Source organism: Psammomys obesus, unplaced genomic scaffold, assembly GCF_907164565.1.
Source record: "Psammomys obesus unplaced genomic scaffold, mPsaObe1.curated_primary_1811, whole genome shotgun sequence".
Classification (NCBI taxonomy): Eukaryota; Metazoa; Chordata; class Mammalia; order Rodentia; family Muridae; genus Psammomys; species Psammomys obesus.
Genome location: NW_026596162.1, coordinates 3,738,325 through 3,759,882, shown reverse-complemented (window position 1 = coordinate 3,759,882; position 21,558 = coordinate 3,738,325). Strand labels below are relative to the sequence as shown.

General features: G+C 49.0%; 1 protein-coding gene across 11 annotated transcripts in view; it reads right to left on the bottom strand.

Annotated features, from left to right (window-relative positions):
- Window positions 1–8,729: 8,729 nt before the first annotated feature.
- Window positions 8,730–21,558, bottom strand: part of Rreb1 (ras responsive element binding protein 1) — a 126,639-nt gene continuing 113,810 nt past the window's right edge. For 10 of the 11 annotated variants that reach the window (XM_055595112.1, XM_055595115.1, XM_055595106.1 and 7 more), the window contains 3 exons: window positions 19,715–19,876; window positions 13,272–14,081; window positions 8,730–12,093 (listed from right to left, as the gene is read on the bottom strand). In XM_055595112.1, coding sequence (XP_055451087.1) covers window positions 11,615–12,093; window positions 13,272–14,081; window positions 19,715–19,876 — 1,451 coding nt within the window. In that variant the 3' untranslated portion in view covers window positions 8,730–11,614. The remainder of the gene's footprint in view (window positions 12,094–13,271; window positions 14,082–19,714; window positions 19,877–21,558) is intronic. The other variant, XM_055595116.1, reaches the window with a different exon arrangement.

Below are 21,558 nucleotides of genomic sequence, written 5' to 3'. Positions count from 1 at the left end.
CCAGATTATCAGGCTTGGTGAAAGTTTCTTAATTTGCTGATCCATCTTGCCAGCCCCAAACACACTTTTAAAAAGATTACATACACAGTGGCATAATGTACTCACTGTTAGTTAAAAAGACCTACATTGGGGGTCTGGGGAGATGGCTCCCCCAGCATGAAGACCCGAGTTCAGACCCCCAGTATCCATGAAAAAAAGGCACGGGGTGTGGTGTGTGGTGCCCTGACTACAGCATCACGGGCGCACTGGCCAGCCAGTCTAGTCCATCTGAGCTCTTCAGTGAGAGACCCTGTGTCAAAGATGGAGATCAACAGATGGAGACGTGTCAGTGTCTGGCCTCTTGGACATACAGGCACTCGTGAAGCCACACACACACACAAATTTTCATCTTTTGATGTCCTTTCCCACATCTCCCCTCTGACTGGCCCCTCCTCTCTTTCGTCTCACAGTCAAGTTCACATTTCCCTCCAGCTTTTCTCCAGCAGGATGCAAACCCAGAGAATCAAGACTTTTAAGAGATAGGGTTTTACTGAACTCTCTGTGTAAACCAGTCTGGCCTTGAACTCACAAGAGACCCACTTGCCTCTGCTTCTTGAATACTGGGAAGAATCAGGCCTTTGAGGAAATGGGTGAGATGTGGAGCAGGGGGACCAAGGAAAGCAGGAAGGCTCTAGAACAGTCCATGGAGCAAGGGCAAGGCAGGAGCGAGAAAGCCATTGAGTACCGAGAGCTTAGGGGCAGGGTGTGGCATGGGCTGTGTGGAGTGAAGTTCCAAGAGGTCAGACCTAGCTGTGAGTGCCAACCCAACAGAGCCACAGGGCTCTGTTTATGGAACCAGAGAGCCTTTTCAGGACAGCCTCAGGCACAGCCCTATGCAGACCCCGGGTGGTAAATAAACAGTGGGTGGGCAGACAAGGATTCCCAGGGGCATTAATGTCCAGGCCTAGAATGCAGGCAGGCAGGCAGGCAGAGCCACAGACACGAGCATGGAAAGGAAGAGAACGGTGTCTGGGTGTGGGTGGACAAAGGCGTCAGAGACAGAAGTGTGTCACTTTGTCACCTGGGAGAGCAGCCAGACCTACGGATCTTCAGAAGGCGTGCTCCGGGAGGAGGACAGAGCCAGCTCTGTGCAGCGTGACCCTCACAGCTTCCCTCAGAGCCCTGGGCTGGGTGGGAGTCTGCTTGGAGGCACCATCTTGAAATCCTCACAGGGTTCTCTTGGAGCTGAGTTCTGCAGGACGATAGGGTGTGCCCAGACGGCTTGCAGCCTTTGTGCTCACGTGGCCTTAGCTCTCTGAGCAGATTTGGGACTGCCCACGACCCCAACCTTGTATGCCAACCACAGCCCACCCCACCTTCAGGCGGTGACCTGGGTGCGGAGGTAGGTATGGAGGGTTGGGACGGGGTTTCACCTTGAACTGGAAGTGAGCCACCCAGTCCTGTTGGGGGCATATGGCATGTTCCCAAGGCATCAAAGCGTCCTGTGACCTTAGCAAATTAAGAAAATCAGGATTTTGATTCTTGTTTTGTTTTAAGATGGAAGTCTTGTATTGCATAGGAAATCTAAAACTTGGAGGTGGAAGCCATCCCCCTGCCTCGGTTTCCTGCATAGCTGAGATTGCACCTGGCTGTAAACTAGGACTCTAGAGAACACAGACTAAGGGGAGAATTCTTTCCCCACTGTTTTGAACGAAGTCCCACACATTACACCACCAGCTCTTGGCTGAAGGATGTGTGGGTGTCTGGAGACCAGGTGGCCCAAAGTTCCAGGAAGGTGGGAAATCCATGGCAGTATCGTGCTCCTGAGTACCAAGGTTGAGCCCAGACACAACTGCTAGAAGATTCTTTCCAGGAGGAGGGGGAGCTGATCCTGGGGTGGCGGTGGCCCACTGCGCTGACACAGAGAGGGCCTGTGCAGGCTCGGGAAGAGCCCAGACATCATGAAAGAGCCGACATGGTCCCCGGATCTGAGAGAACTGCTCTAGCCAAAGCCAAGCCACAAATTCAAGGGTTTGCACAGACTGATGGGGCATTGCTCTGAGAGGCAGCTACACGTGCTCACCCTGCAGCCCCGGGGTCCATAGGCCCAGACGCAACCATAGGCCCAGACGCAACCAGCCGCAGATGCAAGAAAGATTTTAAGGGATTGTCTGGGTTGAAGATACAGTGGATTTTCCCCCTTTGTCATTAGTCCTTAAACAATGTACTGAACAAGGATTCTCACAGGAGTTACTTTGTGTTCTCAGGAGGGAACAGCACCTGCTACCAAGAAGATTTCCAAGACCGACATGATGGGGGAAAGAAAAAAAAGAAAGAAGAAAGACTCTTGCAAGTTGTCTTTTGACCTCCACATGTCACGCTCATATATGTGTGCGCACACACTAAGCAGAAAAGAAAGTACGGGGAGATGTGTACAAATTGTGTGCAAACATGACTCCACGTTAATAATAATAATAACTATTACTAGTGTGTCTTTTGCCTGCATGTATGTCTGCGTATCACTTACATGCCTGGTGCCTTTGGGGGCCAGATGACAATATCTGATCTGACACCACCACCACCCCCCCCCGGAACTAGAGTTACAGATGGTTGTGAGCCACCATGTGGATGCTGGGAATTGAACCCTGGCCCTCTGAAAGAGCAGCCAGTGCTTGTAACCACTGAGCCATCATTCCAGCCCCTCTTATGCCACGTATGGTCATCTCTCAATCCTATTTGCTAGGATCTTGGAGAGGACCCCTGTTGCTACAGAGAGATCTCTTGGGGGCCGAGTCCTGGACTGTGGCTGGCAGAATTTCCCAAGCCCCAGAACCAGGAGAATTTGGCGTAGCTCATGGCTGGGTTCCCTTGCCTAAAGTCCTGGATCTGCAGGTCTGAAATGGGATTTCTAACAAGCAACTGAGGAAATTGTCTTAGAGTGCATGGGTGTGGGTGGGTGGACCCCTCTGAGGCTCCTGACAGGAGGGCAAAGACACATTTCTGGGTGTTCCATCCCCCTGCAGTAGTCATAAGTTATACGTAGGGCTCGCCGCAGAAGCCTACCAACCATCAGTCACATGACTAGCATTACAGGTAGTAGTCACAAGAGAGACCTGAGACCTCCCCAGCCACCTTGGGGTACTTGGAGGGTGCCCTCACAGCTGCCTCCAGAGTTCACAGGAGGCCATGGCTCCTCGTTTCATCCTTAAAAGGCAGACTGGGGTTAGTCACTTAACCCTTCAAATCTGCTCTGACAGGAAAGGTGTTTTTTTTTTTTTTTTTTTTTTTTTTTTTTAAGATTTATTTATCTATTTATCTATATGGTATTCTGTCTGCATGTGTGCCTGCACACAAGAAGAGGGCACCAGATCTCAGTATAGATGGTTATGAGATGCCATGCGGTTGGTGGGAATTGAACTCAGGACCTTTGAAAGAGCAGCCAGTCTTTTTTTTTTTTAAAGAAGACTAACTTTTTTTTAAAGGATTTATTTATTTATTTATTATTTATATAATATTCTGCCACATTCCAGGAGAGGGCACTAGATCTCACTATAGATGGTTGGGAGCCACCATCTGGTTGCTGGGAATTGAACTCAGGACCTTCAGAAGAACATCCAGTGTGCTTAACCTCTGAGCTATCTCTCCAGCCCCCAATAGCAGCCAGTCTTTGACAGACCTCTGAGCCATCTCTTCAGCTCCTGACGGGAACGGGTTTTGTTTCTCCTCAGCTCACTGGACTGAGGTTGAAAGGCACCATGTACAAAGTCCTGGACGGTGTGGGAGAATGTGAGGTTTGCTGTTTGTCTAGACACAGGGTCTCTCTATACAGCACCTACGGTTCTGGAATTCTCTATGTAGACCAGGCTGGTCCTGAACTCACAAAGAACTGCTGTCTCTGCCTCCTCAGGGCTGTGATTAAAGCCTTGTATCACCACACCTGGGTGCATTCAGTTTTCCTTGATTTTTTTTTTTTCACCCTTCCTGTTTCCCTGAAGCTGCTAAATTGTTCACGCAGAATAGGTGGGTCTAATATTTATGTGAGAGAGCTATAGGGGGTCCTTGTGGGAAAGGGCCACTCTCTATCCGACCTCTCCCCTGGGAACCCAGACCTCAACCATCACTGCGCTGTCAATTCCTGTTCCAGGCAGGCAAGATTTGGGACAGCCCACAGCCGAAGCCTGGCAAGGTCACTTCCCCACTTGGCTTCGGCTGGCTTTCTTCCCCTGAAAGTAAAACGGGGAAGGAGTGACTGCTTGTTCCTTATTTAGGGCACTGACTTTGGCAGCCTGGGTTTGGAGGGCACAGTTTTGTTGTCGTTAACGAGCAACCTTCAATTATAGGCTTAAAATAAACCCAGCCTTCCCAGTCTCCTTGGGAGCTGGTCACGGCTAAGGGAGAGGGCCCTGGTTGCTTGGGGCCTGTGTATTGGCACCAAGTGAGAGTGGTACGCAGATGCTGGGCATGGCAAATGTCAGGAAGCCTATGGTGTGGTTGGAATGAGAATGACTCCCATAGGCTGTACCACTTGGCAGTTTGGGGAGGTTCAGAAGGTGTGGTCTTGCTGTTCCCAGTGGCTGAGCCATCTCTCTAGCCCCAGGGGATTCATAAGTATATTAAAATTAGCGAGTCTCAGGTCTGGAGCCTAAAGTTTAGTTCAGAGGATAAATAAATCCAGCAGCCTGGGAAGGCCTGAAGTTCTCATTCTAACCAGACCCCAAGGAATATAGATGCTATGGGTCTTCAGCCACACCCTGGGTAATCAGCCAGCCAGGACTAGGCCTTGTCCTCAGGGATCTAGGCAGGGCAGTTCTCCTATGGGTGAGGCTCTGACATAGAGGGGGGAGGTGTTAAAGGTATCTCCCTCCCACCTTCCAGAGTGAGACGCATCAAGGCCGCAGAAGAGTCCTGGGTATAACGGAGCTTTGAATTGCAAGGTGCCTGGTTCATAGAACCAGGAGAAAGGTACGGAACCCTGGCATAGCAGGGCAGGGCCCGAGTCTCCCACGAGCGCTTCCTTCTGCTCGCCTCCAGTATCTGTGAGCTGAACGTATGGCTTGGAAGCCCTGCCCAATCCCTTCAGGGTCACCACTGAGATGTCGGTGAGAGCTGAGAATATTCACCTCATCTATACAGTGACTCCCATAACTCACACAATAATCCAGGGAGGCCGACACCGCTGTTACAGTCTTTGGAAGGAGAGAGACCAAGGCACAGAGCCACTCATCAGCAGCAGAGCTAGGACCGGCATGCTTCTGGCTAGTCCCTGTGGGCCAATTTTCCACCCGTCTGTATTAGTTACTCTTCTCGTTTTCTGACAAGAGCAAGTTAAGGATGGGTTCATTTGGGTTCCCATCTTAAGGGGCAGTGCATCATGGTGGAAGCTTGAGACAGCAAGCAGGGTCCATGGCAGCCATGGTCAGGAAGTAGAGGGAGGGGAACAGCGTACTCACCTTTTCTCCTTTCTATCCCGACGGGACCCAGGCCCCGAGATGATGCTGCCAGTAGTTAGGGGTGCTTCTTCTCCCTCACGTAATGCAGCCTAGAAGCTCTCTCCCAGACATGCCCAGAGGTTTGTCTCCTAGGTGATTTTACAGGCTGCCAAGCTGGCCATTAATACCAATTCCCACAGCATCTCAAACCGCAGGGGCTGTCTTCAGCAGGAAGGCCTGAGATGGGGCATCCCTGTACCCAGCGCTGTTTAATCCGAACCTGCTTCCGGGAGACAAATTTCGAGAGGCCCGCCCCTCACCGGACCTCCATAAACCAAATGCTGTCCTTGAGATATACCATTTTCGCTTGTGTGAGGTACCTTAAGGAGTCCCGTTTACAGAGACAGGAAGCAGGAGGGAGGTGGCTATGGGAGGAAATGAGGTGCACACAGCAATGTGAAACCACTGAGTTGTACCCTTAAAAGCAGCAAGGTTAGCTGGGCAGTGGTGGCACACCCTATAATCCCAGCGCTCTGAACCAGAGGCAGCTGGATCTCTGAGTTCAAGCCTAGCCTGGTCTACAGAGTGACTTCCAGGACAGACAGGGCTACACAGAGAAACCCTGTATGAGTGGGGTGGGGGTAGTAAGGTTGGAAGTTTGTTGTGTACATTTTATCAATATATGCCATTTTACACATATTTTGGGGGTGCTGGGTAAATGTGACTTCCTCGAGCACTTCCTGTATTCCCCGAGTTGATTAGTGGCAAGATTTAAGTATCCCTTAAAGCTAATTCCAGGAAGGACAGAGGCTGTAACTAATGGATGCAGCAGGGTAGCCTAGACTGGGTCTCCCTATGGTTCTCAGAACCAAAGGGAGGCTGATGGCCACCCTGTGGGTTAAGGACTTTGCTGTAAGAGCCCCTCATTGGCCCGTGCTTTGAAAGCTTGGTTGTGAGCCTACAGTATGACTGGGAGGTAGGGGAGTGTTTAAAGGGTGGTGCCTGGTGGGAGGTGCTCTTTGGTGCCCTAAAGGGAGATTGTGAGATCCAATCTTTCCTGCTCTTTCTTTGCTAGCAGTGAGCAGGAGTCGTATAAGTGTCCACCATGATGCTTTAAAACCTCACCACTGGTCCAGAGGCAACAGGGCTGTGATGGATAATCTTAGTTGCCAACTTAACACATCTAGGAAGAAGGACCCTCAGCTGAGTTGTTTCCGTCAGATTGGCCTGTGAGCGTATTGTGGGGTGTTTTCTTGGTCGTTGGTTAATGTAGTAGGGCTCAGTGCTCTGTGGGCTGTGCTATCCTAAGCTAGGCAGTCCTGAGCTATATAAGAAGGGTAGCTGGACATGAGCCTGAAAGCAAGCCAGGCAGGAGCATTCCTTCAGAGCTTCTATTTCAGTTCCTGCCATGAGCTCCTGCCCTGGCTTCGAGAATGGACTGTAATCTGTCTGGAGAGAGATTTTTCTCTCCAGGTTTGCTTTTGGGCATGGCATCTATTACAGCAACAAAAAAGCAAACTAGGACCAGCAACTATGGCCTAATACCTCTGAAACCATGTGCTCAAATAAACCTCCTCTTCTAAGCTGTTATCCCCAGGAAGCTCACTAACACAAGCACCAGCCTTGAAATTCACTGAGTCAAGATTGGGCACTGGCCTATTGACTAGCCACAGTTCATCCTTCAAGTCAGTTTCTTATCATTCAGTCTGTGATTAACAATTCTTTGTTTTTTTATTTTTTATTTATTTATTTTTGCCTGAGATGGGATTTCTCTGTTTTATAGCCCTGGCTATGCAGACCGGGCTGGGCTTGAACAGAGATCTGCCTGCCTCTGCCTCCCCAGTGCTGGGATTGAAGGTATACACCAAACACTTCAGGTTTACCAAGCGTCTAGTGTAGGTGATCAGCACAGATGAGTAGTTGAGTACTGTGTTGGATTTTGTGCTCATGAGTGGCTCCTTTTGTGCAGACATCCATGTCTTGAGCAATTGCCACCAAAATGAAGATAGGATCTCTGGGTGATCAGATATGTCTAACAGATCATCATGGTCACTGTTCTGGTTAGCTCTGTCAACTTTACACAGTCGCCACGGAATGACGTGTGGGCTTGCCTTGATTGGTAAGTGATACAGGAGGACGCAGGCCACTGTGGGCGGCACCATTCCCTCAGCAGCTGGTCCTGGATTGAACAGGAAAGCTAGCTAAGCATGACCTTGTGAGCAAGTCAGAAGGCAGGGTAACTCCTTGGATTCTGTTCTGACTTCCCTGGGGGATGAACTGTGATTTGGAAGCATAAGCCAGATAAGATTTTCCTCCCGTTGCTTTCATTCACTTGTTTTTTTTTTTTTTTTTTTTTTTGTTGTTGTTTTAAATCACAGCAACAGAGATGAGAACAACAAAGGTATCTTGCTCAGGCTGAACCGCCTAGGGCTGAGGTGCGGAGCGCAGATCTAAGGCTCCCCCCACCCCCGCTCAGGACAGTTCCACACCTGCCTCCTGTCTCCTCGCTGCTCTCAGGGAACAGCCTCACTAGTCGGTCACCATCAGGGGGTTCTGGAATTTCTGTTTGTGGTCTTCAAGACAGATGGGCAACTGACCCAGTGGTCATCTGGATGTAGGAAGGGGAATTAAGGTGGTGGGCTAGACCCAAGACGGTGCTGGGAACTGAACCTGGGTCCTCTGAAAGAGCAGACAGCGCTCACAATCACTGAGCCATCTCTCCAGCCCCTGGGTCTCTGACTTAAAAAAAAAACAAAGCAAAAAAAACCCCCACATATTCATTTTATATGTACAAGTGTTTTGCTCCCATTTGTCCTTTTGTCTGAGGCCTTCCTTTTTCAGAATTCTATGACGTGGGTCTCAAAGGACCCATCCCTGGCTGTCAGCTTTGATGGTGAGTCCCTTTACCTAGGGAGCCATCATGCCAGCCTCCCACCTTATTTCTTGAAGCAGGACCTCTCAGTGAACCTGAGATCACCAATCTGGCTGGACTAGCAGCCTAGAGAGCTCCAGGAATCTGCTCGTCAATGCCTTCTGCCCCCTCCCACCCCCTCCCCAATTGCCACTGCACACACAGCTTTTAGGTGGGTTCGGGGGGGGGGTGTGTCTGACCCCAGGGCCTCATGCTTCTGTGGCAGACGTTTTACTGAATGGGTCATCTCTCCAGGCCCAAGTGTCCTTTAAAGATGCTGCCTAGGTGCCCGGGTGTCAGCGGTTGGGGATCAGTTCCTGACCACTCCATGAGGCCTGACCCTGAGACCTGCCCCCAGTGGGCTGCAGGCTTGGAGGCAGGATCGGAGGAACACACAGGTTGGTCAGGCACCGTTTTTTAAATATAACATTTATTGCTTAGATGGTTTGATACAGAACAGCTTTCTTTTCATTCTGAATTTGGAAGTTCTATACAACTGAGTACAAAGAGAAACAAAAAGTACCAAAACCAAACTTGTGATTCTGTTCATGTGGCATAAACCAGTTTTGTACATGACACGTAGCAGCAGTTTTTTAAGTTCCCTTTAGAAAAATATGAATTTTACACAGTTATTATTGTTTCCTGTTTAATGCAATGGGCTGAAATCATCAGGATCAACTTTCTTCTAGAAGAAGGAGAGGAGAGGACAGAGAGGAACGCAAGATGATCTGTCCGAAACCGGCATCCACGGAGCTTCCCTAGAGCTGCTTGGAGAACAGCCCCATGGGCCCTTTTTGTTGTTTTCACAGCCAGGTATTTTATGTAGTGATTGAATCTCAGCATTGTGTCCATTAAAGAGAAAAACAAAACAACAAAAACAAAACAACACAAAAAGAAAATCTGCACCTCAAATTTTTTTTTCAGAAGATCCATATATATATACACATTTATAATATATATATATATATATATATATATATCTGTAAAAGCCCTGAGGAGAAAGAGAATCAAACAAAATGTATAGAAACAAATTAGCTGGACATGCAAACTACACTATGATTCACCCAGCGTTTAAACAAATCACGAATTTCACAGTTTAATATTGGGGGAGGAAGGCGGGAGGACGACAAATAACACACCTCTCAATCTCACTAATAAAATGTGGCAAGACCTTATCGACTACGAAGGAACAGGCCAGACTGTATAAAGCTTTAAATCAATAGTGATTATCACCAGTTGCAGCCCTGGCTGTGGCCGCTGCTGGGAGCCAATCCCTGCTACATCTTACTGCCGTGCAGAGTTCAGTCATGGCTTCTCCCCACAATATCATGAGTTTAGTGTGGAGAGCTGCAAAGGAAAACAAAACACAAGAAACCCCAAATAATAACAACAAAATAACAATAACAATTGTAATAATAATAATAATAAAAAAAAACAACTAAGGGATGTAAGAGCTGGCTTTAACCAATGGGTCATTGGTTCTGATTTCTCTCTCTATAGTAAATAAAAATCTCAATTTTAAATTGGTTCATACATCCCTAATACAGTTAATACATATATACCTCAAAATTTTCTTTCATATGTAAATATATCACTTTTCATTTTCTCTAGAATATCTATCTTCCATTGAAGTCAGGGTGGTTGGATTTTAGCCACTAGAAACTGGTGGACAAGAGGGTACGCACGTCTCAGCAGAGGAGCAAATGGAGCCCCAGGGCAGGGGAAAAAGTGGAGCAGAGGAAGCCCCCCTGGGGAAGTCCTGCGGCTGTGCAGGCCGGGGACGAGCGCAGGGGCTCTAGTAGCAGTGTGGCTCAGGCGTCCTCGGGCATCCGCTAAAGGGCAGGGTGCTGAGCTGAAGTGCGCAGCTACAGTAGAAGGCTTCTCTGCCGACGAGGGAAGTCTACTCCCTGTAGAGAACACTCAGGAATGAAAGGAACCCTGCCTCTGCGCTGCAGGGTCTTAGGCCAGTTAGGGAACTGAACACACTTCTGTCTCCAAGCGGCAGCCCCCCCTGCGGGAAGGTGAAGATGCCCCCTCTCCCAAAACCTTGCACTAGCAGTTGGGTCTACACCCTACACCGGCAGTAGTATCGCATTGCTTTTCAAATGACAGTAGCGCAGCTGGGGGGACACTTGGGCCCGGCTTAGCAGGAAGACTGGGATGCCTTGCAAGCCAGCTCTGAGGTGGCCTGGGTGTGGCCTGGTGTCTCGGATGCCTGCTCCCCACCCCTCCTGCTGCATCCTTGGCTCTGCCCTCTGAGCCACTCCTTGGCCATGCTTGGAGGAGCACTCCAGGCCCCTGCTGGATTCTACAGTCACGGAAGAAAGGCTTGTCTGAGTACAGTAGAAGAGCCATCACTGGTGTACCAACGAAAGCTTCAGGCACACGTTCGTTATGGGGACCAGGCAGCTGCGCAGGTCTCCCAGGACAAATATTGCCCATTTGTTTCTGCTGAATGCAGAGCCCAGCAAACTGATGAACTAATAATAATAATAATATTAATAATATTAATAACATATACTGAATGGGGAGAGGGGAATATCAGTATATGACATCCAGGCACGTCCTCCATAGGTCACCATACTGGGGAGGTCACTCTGTAAATGAAGAATTTGAACAGTAACCATTGCTAACTCGGAGAGAGTGGAAACATGAGGTTGAAGCTAGTCTCTTTCCTGGCTTTGGCCACACCACACCGGGACCCTGCACTGACCACAACCACTAACAACAAAGGCCGGATCACAGCTCCTCCACCAGGACAGGCCGACAGGAAAGGTCTAGCTTAGAGATCAGCCTCGCACCCTCTTCCCTCTGGTCATGTACATGAAATTCACATCATTTTCTTCCAGTTATTGGCTACAGGGATCCAAGGGAAAGGTTTTCTTCTTCTGCTTCCAGCTCACAGAACAAACAGTACTATCACAGATTCACAAGAACAAGCTCAAACACACCAATACAAAAGGTAATGTTAATGCTTAAATGAAGAGGTCCTCTGAAAAAAATTCATTAAAATGTTTGCTTTGTTAAAATGTCATTTTTGGGGGGTGGGGGGCACACCCACAATAACATGGGAGAACCCATAAGTAGTTAAGGCACTGGAGCCGGCCACACTGGGGCCGGGTGCTTGCGCACAAGGTAAGGCTATGGCGAGAGCTGCTTGGCCGCGTACCTGCTGGTCTCTCTTTTGCCCTCTCTTTCCTCTCTGCAGACAGCTGAAGGACACTGAGAAAACCTTGTGAAACCTTGGGATGCTCTGCTAGCTTTCTCGGTGTGCTGACGGGGATGGGGAAGGCTGTCACTCCATCCCCAAGAGCTGCGAGGCACTGTCGGTGGCCGCTAGGATAGGGGCAGGCCTCTTGCTGCACAGCTCCAGCAAGTCTTGCACAATGGCTGCAGGGCTCTGGGGGTCTGTGTCACCCGGAGACACCTGCTCCTTGGGAGCACTGTGGCTGGGCTCAGCTGCCTGCTCCGCTGCAGCCTTCTCCTCCCGGCTACAATCCTTCCCAGAACTGGCCAAGCTCTCTCTCCGGCTCCTGGTGATGGCCACATGGTTGCTGGTGCTAGGAGCGGATTCAGCCTCATTCTCTGAGACAGGGTTGTTAGCACTATGGGTGGACTCATCCTCGCTGTCCTCCTCGGCCCGCTCGTCCTTGTCGCTGTCTTTCCCATGGTGCTTGCTGTGCCTTGCTTTCTGGTGGATCCTCTGGTGTCGAACTAGGCTGTGCTTTAAGGTGAAGGTTCGCTCACAGGTCTGACACTTGTATGGCCTTTCTCCTGAGCAGGGGAAAAGGAAAATGGGATTTCCATTAACATGAAGATCACTGGTTCCCACCTCCCCTGCTCTATAGGAATGCAGCATCCAGAACTAAATAAACAGGGACATGACCCTTTGCTACTCAGGAAGAGCCTTCTTATTTGCCTGAACTTGCAAGGCTAGGGGTCACATTCTTTCTCTTGTACATTTTCACCTAGGCCTTCTACAAACTGTTCTTAAAAGAACCCCAAAGCCAGGTGGGTGCAGTGGCACATGCAGGTAATCCCAGCACTTGGGGAGGCAGAGGCAGGTGGAACTCCAAGTTCGAGGCCAGCCTGGTCTAGAAAGTACATGACAGCCAAGGCTACATAGAGAAACCCCGTCTGGAGAAAAGAAAACACAACAGAAACAAACAAACAAGAACCCCAGAAGCAAACAGTTCTGCAGGAGGAATGATTGGTCCTTGCCCAGGCTCTGCAAGGACTGCAACAGCCCTCTAAATCAAGGCACAAGGAAGTACAGTTTGGCTTTTGTTGACACCTTACATACCAAGTTTCCAACAGCTGAGAACATCTCTGGCCAGAACAAGGCACCAGCATGCCACACCTCAGTGAAGGGCCTGGCTGGCTGTGTCAAGATGGCTGTGCATGGGAGGCCATGATGGTGAGATCTGGACAAGGGGTTGGAGTGCTCTCTTTGGAGGGATGGTGGAGGAAGAATGTTTCTATATTTTGGCTTTACTGGAAGTTCCCCACCCCCTGCCCAAATAAGAGAACCTTCCTTGAGGTCTTCACAACATGGGCCAGGCCAGCACCTGCCTTCCCTGGCATATCCCCCGAGAAGCAGGATCTGGATGAGGACTACACTGGATGGACATATGCCCACTCTTCTTGCTCTAGAAGCCTGTGGTCAGTCATGGCAGCCATCCTCCCTACCTATAGAGAACAAGACTGGGGCTGAGTGACAGAGGAAAAGTGATTTCCAAAGTACCACTGCAGAGGGACCACCCTCCTGTCCTGCAGAAGGCTTGTGCCAACTCCTTAAGACCCCCAGTTTCCCCAGCTCCCAGATCAAAGGACAACCCTGAAACCTAACCAGTTCCCTCAAAGACCTCTGGAATTGACTTCCGGTGAAACTCCCAACAACTACTGCAGGCCCCGCTTGCCTCTTCTGGCAGACTGGGCCTGGGCTCTCTTACCTGTGTGCGACCTCATGTGCCGGGTGAGGTCCTGCAGGGACCAGAAGCGCTTGCTGCACACGCTGCAGACCTTCTTCCTCTTGTCCGCCTTACTGGCCACGCTTCTGGGGGAGTCTGTCTTTGGTCTCTTGTCACTGTCACTGCTCTTTTCAGCTGTGCCTTCGCCATCAGAGGGACCCTCTGTTTCTTCATTCTGTTTCTCCACTGAAGCCTCCCTGGTTCCTGGTGTTGGATCTATCGCTGGGGATTCGGCAGGCTTCTCCTCAGGCTCAGGGGAAGGTGAGGGCCCCTCACCTGCTCTGCCAGCGCTCTCACTCTCCAGCGAAGGGGCCTCCTTCTCCTCCTTCTGCTCCTGGCAGCTGTGTGCTTTCCTGTGGCGACTTAGGGTGCCCAGGAACTTGAAGCTCTTTCCACAGGTACTGCAGCTATACTTCTGCTCCTGCTGGGCTGTGCCTTGGCTGTCCACAGTGCTTGCCTCACTCTCTGCCAGCTTGAAGTCCATCAGCTTGCTGGCAAAGTCAAGATCCAGGCTCTGGTTGCTGGCTGTGTCTTCCTCTGGGGCATCTGCATCCCTGGTGTTCTCTTCCACGCCACATTCTTCCTCTGGCTCTGGGTCCTCCTCCGTCCCTTTTTCTCTGTCCTCCTTCTCAGGCGGCGCTGCTGCCTCTGCTTTGGCCTCTTTAACAGTAAGGTCCTGTGTAGCTGGGCTGAGCTCCACGGCTCCCTCTGATGGTGGCTGCTCCTTATCCCGTGCTGTGAGATCCAGCACCTCACCTGGGGTGGCCAATGTGTCGGTGTCTGACTGGCTGTCTGTGTAAGGAAACAGAGTGGGAAAGGGGTTCAGATGAGGTGACAGCGAGCATATGCCCTTTTTAAGGGCTCTACTGGGACTTGGCTGGACCCACCCTGGCAGCCTGGATACTAAACCTAGTGAGTACCTTTTGAATTTGGAGTTATAAGGGCTAAAGCAGCCTTCACATTCCCGAGTAAAGCAGATGGGCTCTTGTGCCTCAGAACTCCTGACCTCCACCATCAAACCCAAGGACACTCAGCTGTCCCCACCCCCAGGAAGGTGTGTTACTCAGGCAGTGCAGATAGAGAGGGCGCGCATTCCAGAGATTCAAAAGTACTAGGGAGGTTGAGGAAGCCAAGTTGTAAAGGTTATCTTTCCAGTGCAAAGAGCTTCTGCAAACATGCAACACATACAAGAACACCCCCAGCCCCCATCTTCCAAACGTGGCCCTCAAGGAGCGTCACAGAACAGGCCCACACATGTGTATTCTAGGTATATGGTCCACAGGCACATCTCCAGGTAGAGGCCACAGGCCAAAGATGCTCCTGTACCTGTAAGCAATGAATGGGGAGGCAAACACGCTCAAGAGCATGTGGGGAGGGATGGCAGGTGGCTCTGAGGGGCTGTGGGTGAGCATGAGGACAGGGATCTATAGAGTGAGGCTCTGGCGGTGATTTCTTGCTCCCACAGTAACCCCTCACAGCAAAACCAGACATGGGAAGTCCACCAACTTTCCATGACCTTAGAAGAGGGCACCATGTCCAACATTAATGACAAGGCCAGGCACACTGGTGCACACCTTCAATCTCAGCCCTTCAGAAACGAAAGTTGGTAAGAGTTTGAGGCTAGGTGAGCGCCACTGTGAGTTCAAGGCCAGCCTGGGCTATGAAACAGTTGAGAGAGAGAGAGGGAAAGAGAGAGAAAGCCACATCAAACAGTATTGGGAGCATTATCTCTTTTGCACGAGAGCTGAGCAAGGACTTAATAATGGTTCTAACAGTGAAACGGAACTGGCTGAGAACTGTTTGTCTGCAGACTTAATGTCAACTTACTATAGGTGTTCTGTGCTTCCTTTGAACCCCACAGAGGAAACTGTTTTACCACACACATGTAAGGTGTACCCTGTGACAGGCACATCTCTGATCAGTGCTTGAGTCAGCAACAATTCACACACCTAATCTGAGGCTCTTACTTGCTGTATGAAATGAGCCAGAAGGCTACCACATTTGTATCATTCCTTCTGTCACATGCCTCCGGGTGCGTCTTGGGATGGGGAGAGAAGCTGCCTCAGACATAGTACTTATACTTCAAGCCAGCTTGGGGATTCCGGCTCTCCTGCAACCAAGTAGGGTCATTTCCACTTACGGCAATTGGCTGGTTTCATTCTTACTGCACCTAGGAGAGGCTACTGTTTGTGTCAAAAGGCTTCAGAATTCAACAAGTAATCATGATCTAAAGATAATTTGTGACAACAAGCAGGAATCCTGAGAGATGTACACTAATGTTTAGGCTCTACTTTAAAAAAAAATATATCTATGCTCATTTTCTTGAATTACAGAGGGCATCTATGGAATGGATTTTGGTTTAAACTCTCAAACAACAAAAGCACATAATGTTTGGATTGCTTACTTTGTAAGTAATTCTGTGTGTGCATTTATGTGTTTGTGTATACATGTGTTTGGAAATCAGAGGCCAGTATCTGCCTGTTGTCTTCCTCAATTACTCTTAATTTATTAATTAACTGACAGAGTTTCTCACTAATCTGATGCTTGCTGATTGGCTAGAGTGGCTGGCCAACAAGTTCCAGGGTCCTCTGTCATCTTGCTCTCACAGTGCTGGGATACTTTATTTTCCCGAGACAGGGTTTTTCTGTGTAGCCTTAGCTGTCTTGGACTCGCTTTGCAGACCAGGGTGACCTCAAACTCCCAAGATCCACCTGCCTCTGCCTCCACAGTGCTGGGATTTTAGGCATGTGCCAACACTACTGGATTTTTTTTTCTTTTAAATGGGTGCTAGGGATTGAACTCAGGTCCTCATTTGTGTGGCAAGTACTTTTCAGAATAAGCCAAATTCAGTTTAAAAATAAGGTTAATTTCTGGTCAATTCTACTTTTCTCCAGCATACCCTAGGCTGTTCCTATTATTGGGTTTTCAACAAAAACATGATTTCTTTCTTTGGAACAGGAGCTTGCTATATGTATCCTAAGCTACTCTCCTGAACTCATGCTTCTCCCGTTTTAACCCTGGAGTAGCTTGGATTAAGACAGCACATAAGCTGTGTCAATGTACTTAAAATGATAAACTTATGAAAATAAAAATGAATTCTGAAACCCAAGTACACGCACTAAGACTGAATTGTACCACTGGTGATCCTGTTCTGAGGGTAGATAAGTTCTCCCCTTGTACAATGGGGCCCATGCTTTTGAACAAAGGTGGCTTGGTTGCATTCCAGACTTCCACTAGGGGGAGTGTTTTAGCAGGATAGCCTCTGACTTGGTTTTGTATGACTCCTGGGAACAACAGACTTAACCTCCTCACATATGGAGCATGAGTAGTCAACTTGAACGGGCAGGTCCTATTACGGCTTCTTCTCAAAACCCTGCTTCCAAATGTAGGTGGCCTACCTCATCGCTTCTCCCGGGGCAATGCAACCTTAAAAGAACGCACTGCTTCTCTGTGCCCAATACTCTCCACTTAGTGTCCTGGACACTCAGGAAAACCGCTGGAGGAAGCAGAATGAATCCCAGTAGCTACTGAGTGTCCAGCTCCTCCTACAGGATGGCAGACTTTGCTGGTCATCTCCACAGTTAAGGAATGAAATGCCACTCAGTTAAAAGTGACAGATGCAACTGGCCTACACAACCAGACGGACAGGGGAACTTTTGGTTGTACTTTGTCTGACGTGTTTAAGCAGACAGAGCACTTTTGGGTTACCAGCCCATGTGGACAGACAACAGGACTCCTGGGTTGGTAAAAGTGCCTTCCATCAAGGAATAGCTTAAAAACATCATGTTTAGGGGCGAGGGAGAGGGCTCCAAGTGGTTAAGATCACTGGCTGCTGTTCAATTCCCAGCAAATACAGGGTGGCTCACAACCATCTTTAATGGGATCTGATGCCTTCTTCTGTCATGCAGTCATACATGCAGACAGGGCATTAAGTATTTTAAAAACCCCACTCATGTTTATATTATAAAGGGTCCTGTCCAGATGCTTACCAACAAGTTGGCTCTTCACTCATCACCGGAGTAAGAACCAAGAACATTCCTAAAGGGCTTGATAAGCAGAGGAAAAGAGTTTCAGTTTATTTAAAAACTGAATATTTAATATAGCCCTTTAAGGAAAAAACTGTCCCTATCATTGTATTTTTAGCTTTGGGTGCAGGGGAAAATCTGGGTTCATTTTCATGGAATACCTTATGTGGTTGGAAAAGTCATACCGACATTATAAAACATGTTTAGGGATTTTAAAAGAATTCAATCTACACACATAAACCAAACCTCAAAAACTTCAGCAACTACCTTGCCTTTTCCTGTCTCTTTAAAACAAAGTCTGTTTAGGATTAAGGAGGTAGGTCAGTTGGTCGAGTGCTCACCTACCTAAACTGATGGACTTGTAAGGGCCTAGCTTTGCCCCTAAGCACTGTATAAATTGGGTGTAGTGATATATATGCAGAGGTAGGAGCAGGAGGATCAGAAGTTCAAGGTCCTCCTTGTGTTGGAGAATAGCCTGGGCTAGCCTGTCTCCAAGGTCAAAGACAGAGCATAAAACCCCACCTGTTCCTCCAGCCTCGGCTAGTGTCACATTAATCTGGTTTGTAAATTTCTTAAATTCCTCAACTCCTATGTCTCCTGTTCTGCTTTCTCTCCCTCCTACATCTATCTTCTCTCTCACCACGGGATGTGCCTGCAATTAAACCAAACACTTCTCTCTTTGCTCGGTTCACAACTTTCAGTGACTTCTTTTCCCAGAGGCTTTGTCCCTTTAAGAAAATCTATATAACTTCTGGGGCAGGGCCTTGGAAAAAGAAAACCCATAATTGTAAACTTAAAAAATAAATACACCCCACAGGCTAACACTCCGTAATTTCTGACCAAGCTTTGCCATCGGCAGGGCTCCTGTTAATGCCCTCTGGGATTAGCAGGGCGCAGTGCCTGAGGCTTTTTTGGGGACAGGAGTTCCAACCCTAAGGCAACCCCAGGTCAGCTGCCTTCCCCCCTGAACTGGTTTGGGGAGAACCGCAGGCCCATTCTGCAAACCAGGCTGTAAGAGAATGTGCTCCAGTCTAACAGGTGCCGTGGCAACGATGGTTAAACAGGCCAGCCTGCAGCTTGGGAAGCAGATCAGGCTTGGCTCACAGGGATTCCGCCACGGCGGGATACCTTCCTTTACTCACAGACCCTGGAGAATCATTGTGCGAATGGAAGTCGGAGGTGTTGGGGATGTGGAGACAGCAAACCAGCTGGACCATTCTTGTCCTTAAGAGGGTCTGGCTTGGGCAGAAGGACCCAGCAAGCCAAAGGCACTTCATTGCTTTCACTAGGTTGAGTGAAAAGTGTGGGAAGGGTAGAGGTGGCGTCCCCACTGGGGTCAGCTCTCCCAGAAATCCGGTCTACTGTGATAGGTCATCACTGAGGTAAGGATAAGGGCGTCAGGGGTTGACTCCTTGAAGCCTGCATCTGCAATGCCCTTACTGCTACCTGACTGGAGTAAGTAGCCTGCAGCAGCTTATATTTATTTTATTTTGGTTTTTTGAAACCGGGTTTCTCTGTGTAGCCTTGGCTGTCCTGGACTTGGCTGGCTTCAAGGACCAGGCTGGGCTCAAACTCACAGAGATATGCCTACCTCTGCCTCCCAGAGTGCCGAGACACAGGAGTGTGCTACCACACCCGGCTGCAGCTTAGTTTTTGTATGGCGTGTTTCAGGGTAGCATACTCTCAGCAGTCGAAATATGGAGTGTATTAAATAAAGGACGTAAGTCAATACAGAAGCTGAAAGGGTGAAGGTGGCGTAAAAGGAGTGGGGCAGTGTTAATTACTCTGTAAGGGTTGGAGGGAGGAAGCACACACCAGCACAGGAAAATAACACCTGGATCCAAGTCAAGCAGAGTCGTGATTAAAGAAAGGACATGCAGAGTGCTTTTTCAAACAAGGACAGGCTTATACTGGGAAGAGTTATTGAAAAGAAATGCCCTGCCTTGCCCCACCTCAACCCACCACCAACTAAAGGCTTAGGGTGGGGGGGTCACAGTTCCTGCAGTACTGAGTCCACTGGGCAAGTGCTGCTCAAGAAAGCTGCAGGATCTGGGTCCCCCAAACTTGAGAGCTTCGCATTTCCTTTAGCGATTTACACTGGGAGCTGAAGCTGCACAAGGTCCGGTTCATCCCAGCTTTCAGGCTCAGAACAATGGCAATTTCTGGAGGGAAGGTGCTGGGTCTCCCTCCCAAGCAGCTCCAAACTCCCCTAGGCACTGACACTTATTCCCCCAACTCTATGGGTCTTGGCGTCAGACAGTCTAGGCAGCGGTTAGGCTTCCAGTCCTCTGCCAGCCCTCGGCTGTGGCTGCACGGTGCCCAGCCCCAGCTCACACACTTTAACGGAGCTCTCGGGGGAATGCCCTCCTCTCTCTGATTCTCCACACCTGGAGGCTCTACCTGTGCTATCATGGGATCCAACATCACCCTCTTTTGGGGGAATAAGCCCGTTTCTTCTCAGGGAGCAGGTGGTAACTCCGTGTTTGCGCAACTGGTGGCGTTCACAGTTAGATTTGGTAGAAAAGAAGGCGTCGCATTTTTGACAAGGGAAGGGTTTCTGACCTGAAGCAGGAAAAAAAAATATGTATTTATCTGGCTTTCTACTGAAATGAAAAAGAAAAGTTTTTGATTTACTCTCCGTGGATTGCTGGCATTCGTTCACCCCTCCACCCTTTCCTTTTAAGAAAATAAGAGAAACACACGTAACAAAAGCAAAAACCGAGAAACAGTGACTAAAATAACCATTTTCCCTTAACCTTCAAGTATTAGAAGGAGCTGTCAAATGACTAAAAGAGAGTTAACAATGAAACCAAGATGAATGTGTTTGAAGCAAGACAATAAAAACCGTTAACACCACAAGATTTTTAAGTCATGGCAAGCAATACCTACATAACCAGAGGAAAAAAACCACTACCCTCTAGCTTGGCAGGTAGTACTAAAAATTAGGAGATGGAACAGGGAGAGATCATGAATCCCTGACAACCTTCAAGGCCCATAAAGTCTGAGTGAGCCCTCCCTCCAATGTGGCAGGTCTCCTCCTTCCTGACAGGGTAGTTGTGGCCTCCCACAGAGGAAATTCTGCAGTGACCGCTACCTAGGCCTTCCTGGCAAGTAACAGGAGGGCTCATCCCACAGGTTCCCAGGTTCTTATTCTTGCTTTGTACAGGCTAAGTTGTGAGGGACCAACACATAGCGAGGTCTGAGGTCTGCATCTGGTCATATACTCTGCTCCACAGATGTACCAATGCACAGATACCTGGCTCAAACACCATGACAGTGCTACAAGAGGGCCGTGATGTGTTGGGAGGAAAGGCCCCCTTCCCTTCCAGGGTTTTTTCGGCTTTGGCCTGCTTATATTCTTCATTTATTTGATTCAGTTTGCACTGTAAACATTGTTTCAAATTGCACAGCTTCCCTGTGGCTAGTCCTGGGTGTATGGATTGATCCGGAGCCGAAAGCCCAAAAGCTCAGGGGGAGAGTATGCATGAGAAAGTAGGACAGGAGAATGGGAAAAGAGATAGAGGTAAAGAAGGAACGGGGGGACAGGGAGGGATAAGAGAAAGGAGTAAAGGGAAGGAAAGAGGAAGGAGGAGGAGAAAAGGAAAGGGGGAAAGAGAGAGAAGGGGAATAAAATAAAAGAAAAGAGAGGTAGGAAGACAGGAAGGGAAAGGAAGAGGCGGCACCCAGAGCTTTAGGGGAGTAGGCAATGGTGGACTGTTCAGTGTCCCTGGTTTGCCCCCCTTCCCCTCCAGTTTTGGACTCCACTGGGGATAAGGTGTCTCACACTAAAAAACAAAAACAAAAACAAAAACAAAAAACAAAAACACACACACACACACACACAAAAAAAAAAAAACCCTTAGAGTTGTTGCCTAGAGCTGCTATCTTGGAACCTTGACCCTGTAGGCTGCCTTCACTAGCTAACAGAGAGAGTCACATGGCACAGCTCCCAGGGATGCACAAACCAGGGTCCTTCCCTTTTACTTCAAGACTGGCAAAGCTTGGACTAGTGTAGTGAGCAAGATGGCATCGCAGAGGCCCCTGGGGCTTGCTACTGGGAGGAGCCAGGGAACTTCTTGTGGAAGTAAGGCCCAGAATGTCCATGACAATGCACCATGATTGCTTTCAGGAATAATCACTCACTCACTCAAAGGCAAGGGGCATTTACTCCCTTCTGAGAACACACACCCTTTAAGATGAAGCCTCCCAGACCTCTGCAGGAGCTGTCTGACAGTGCAGACTGG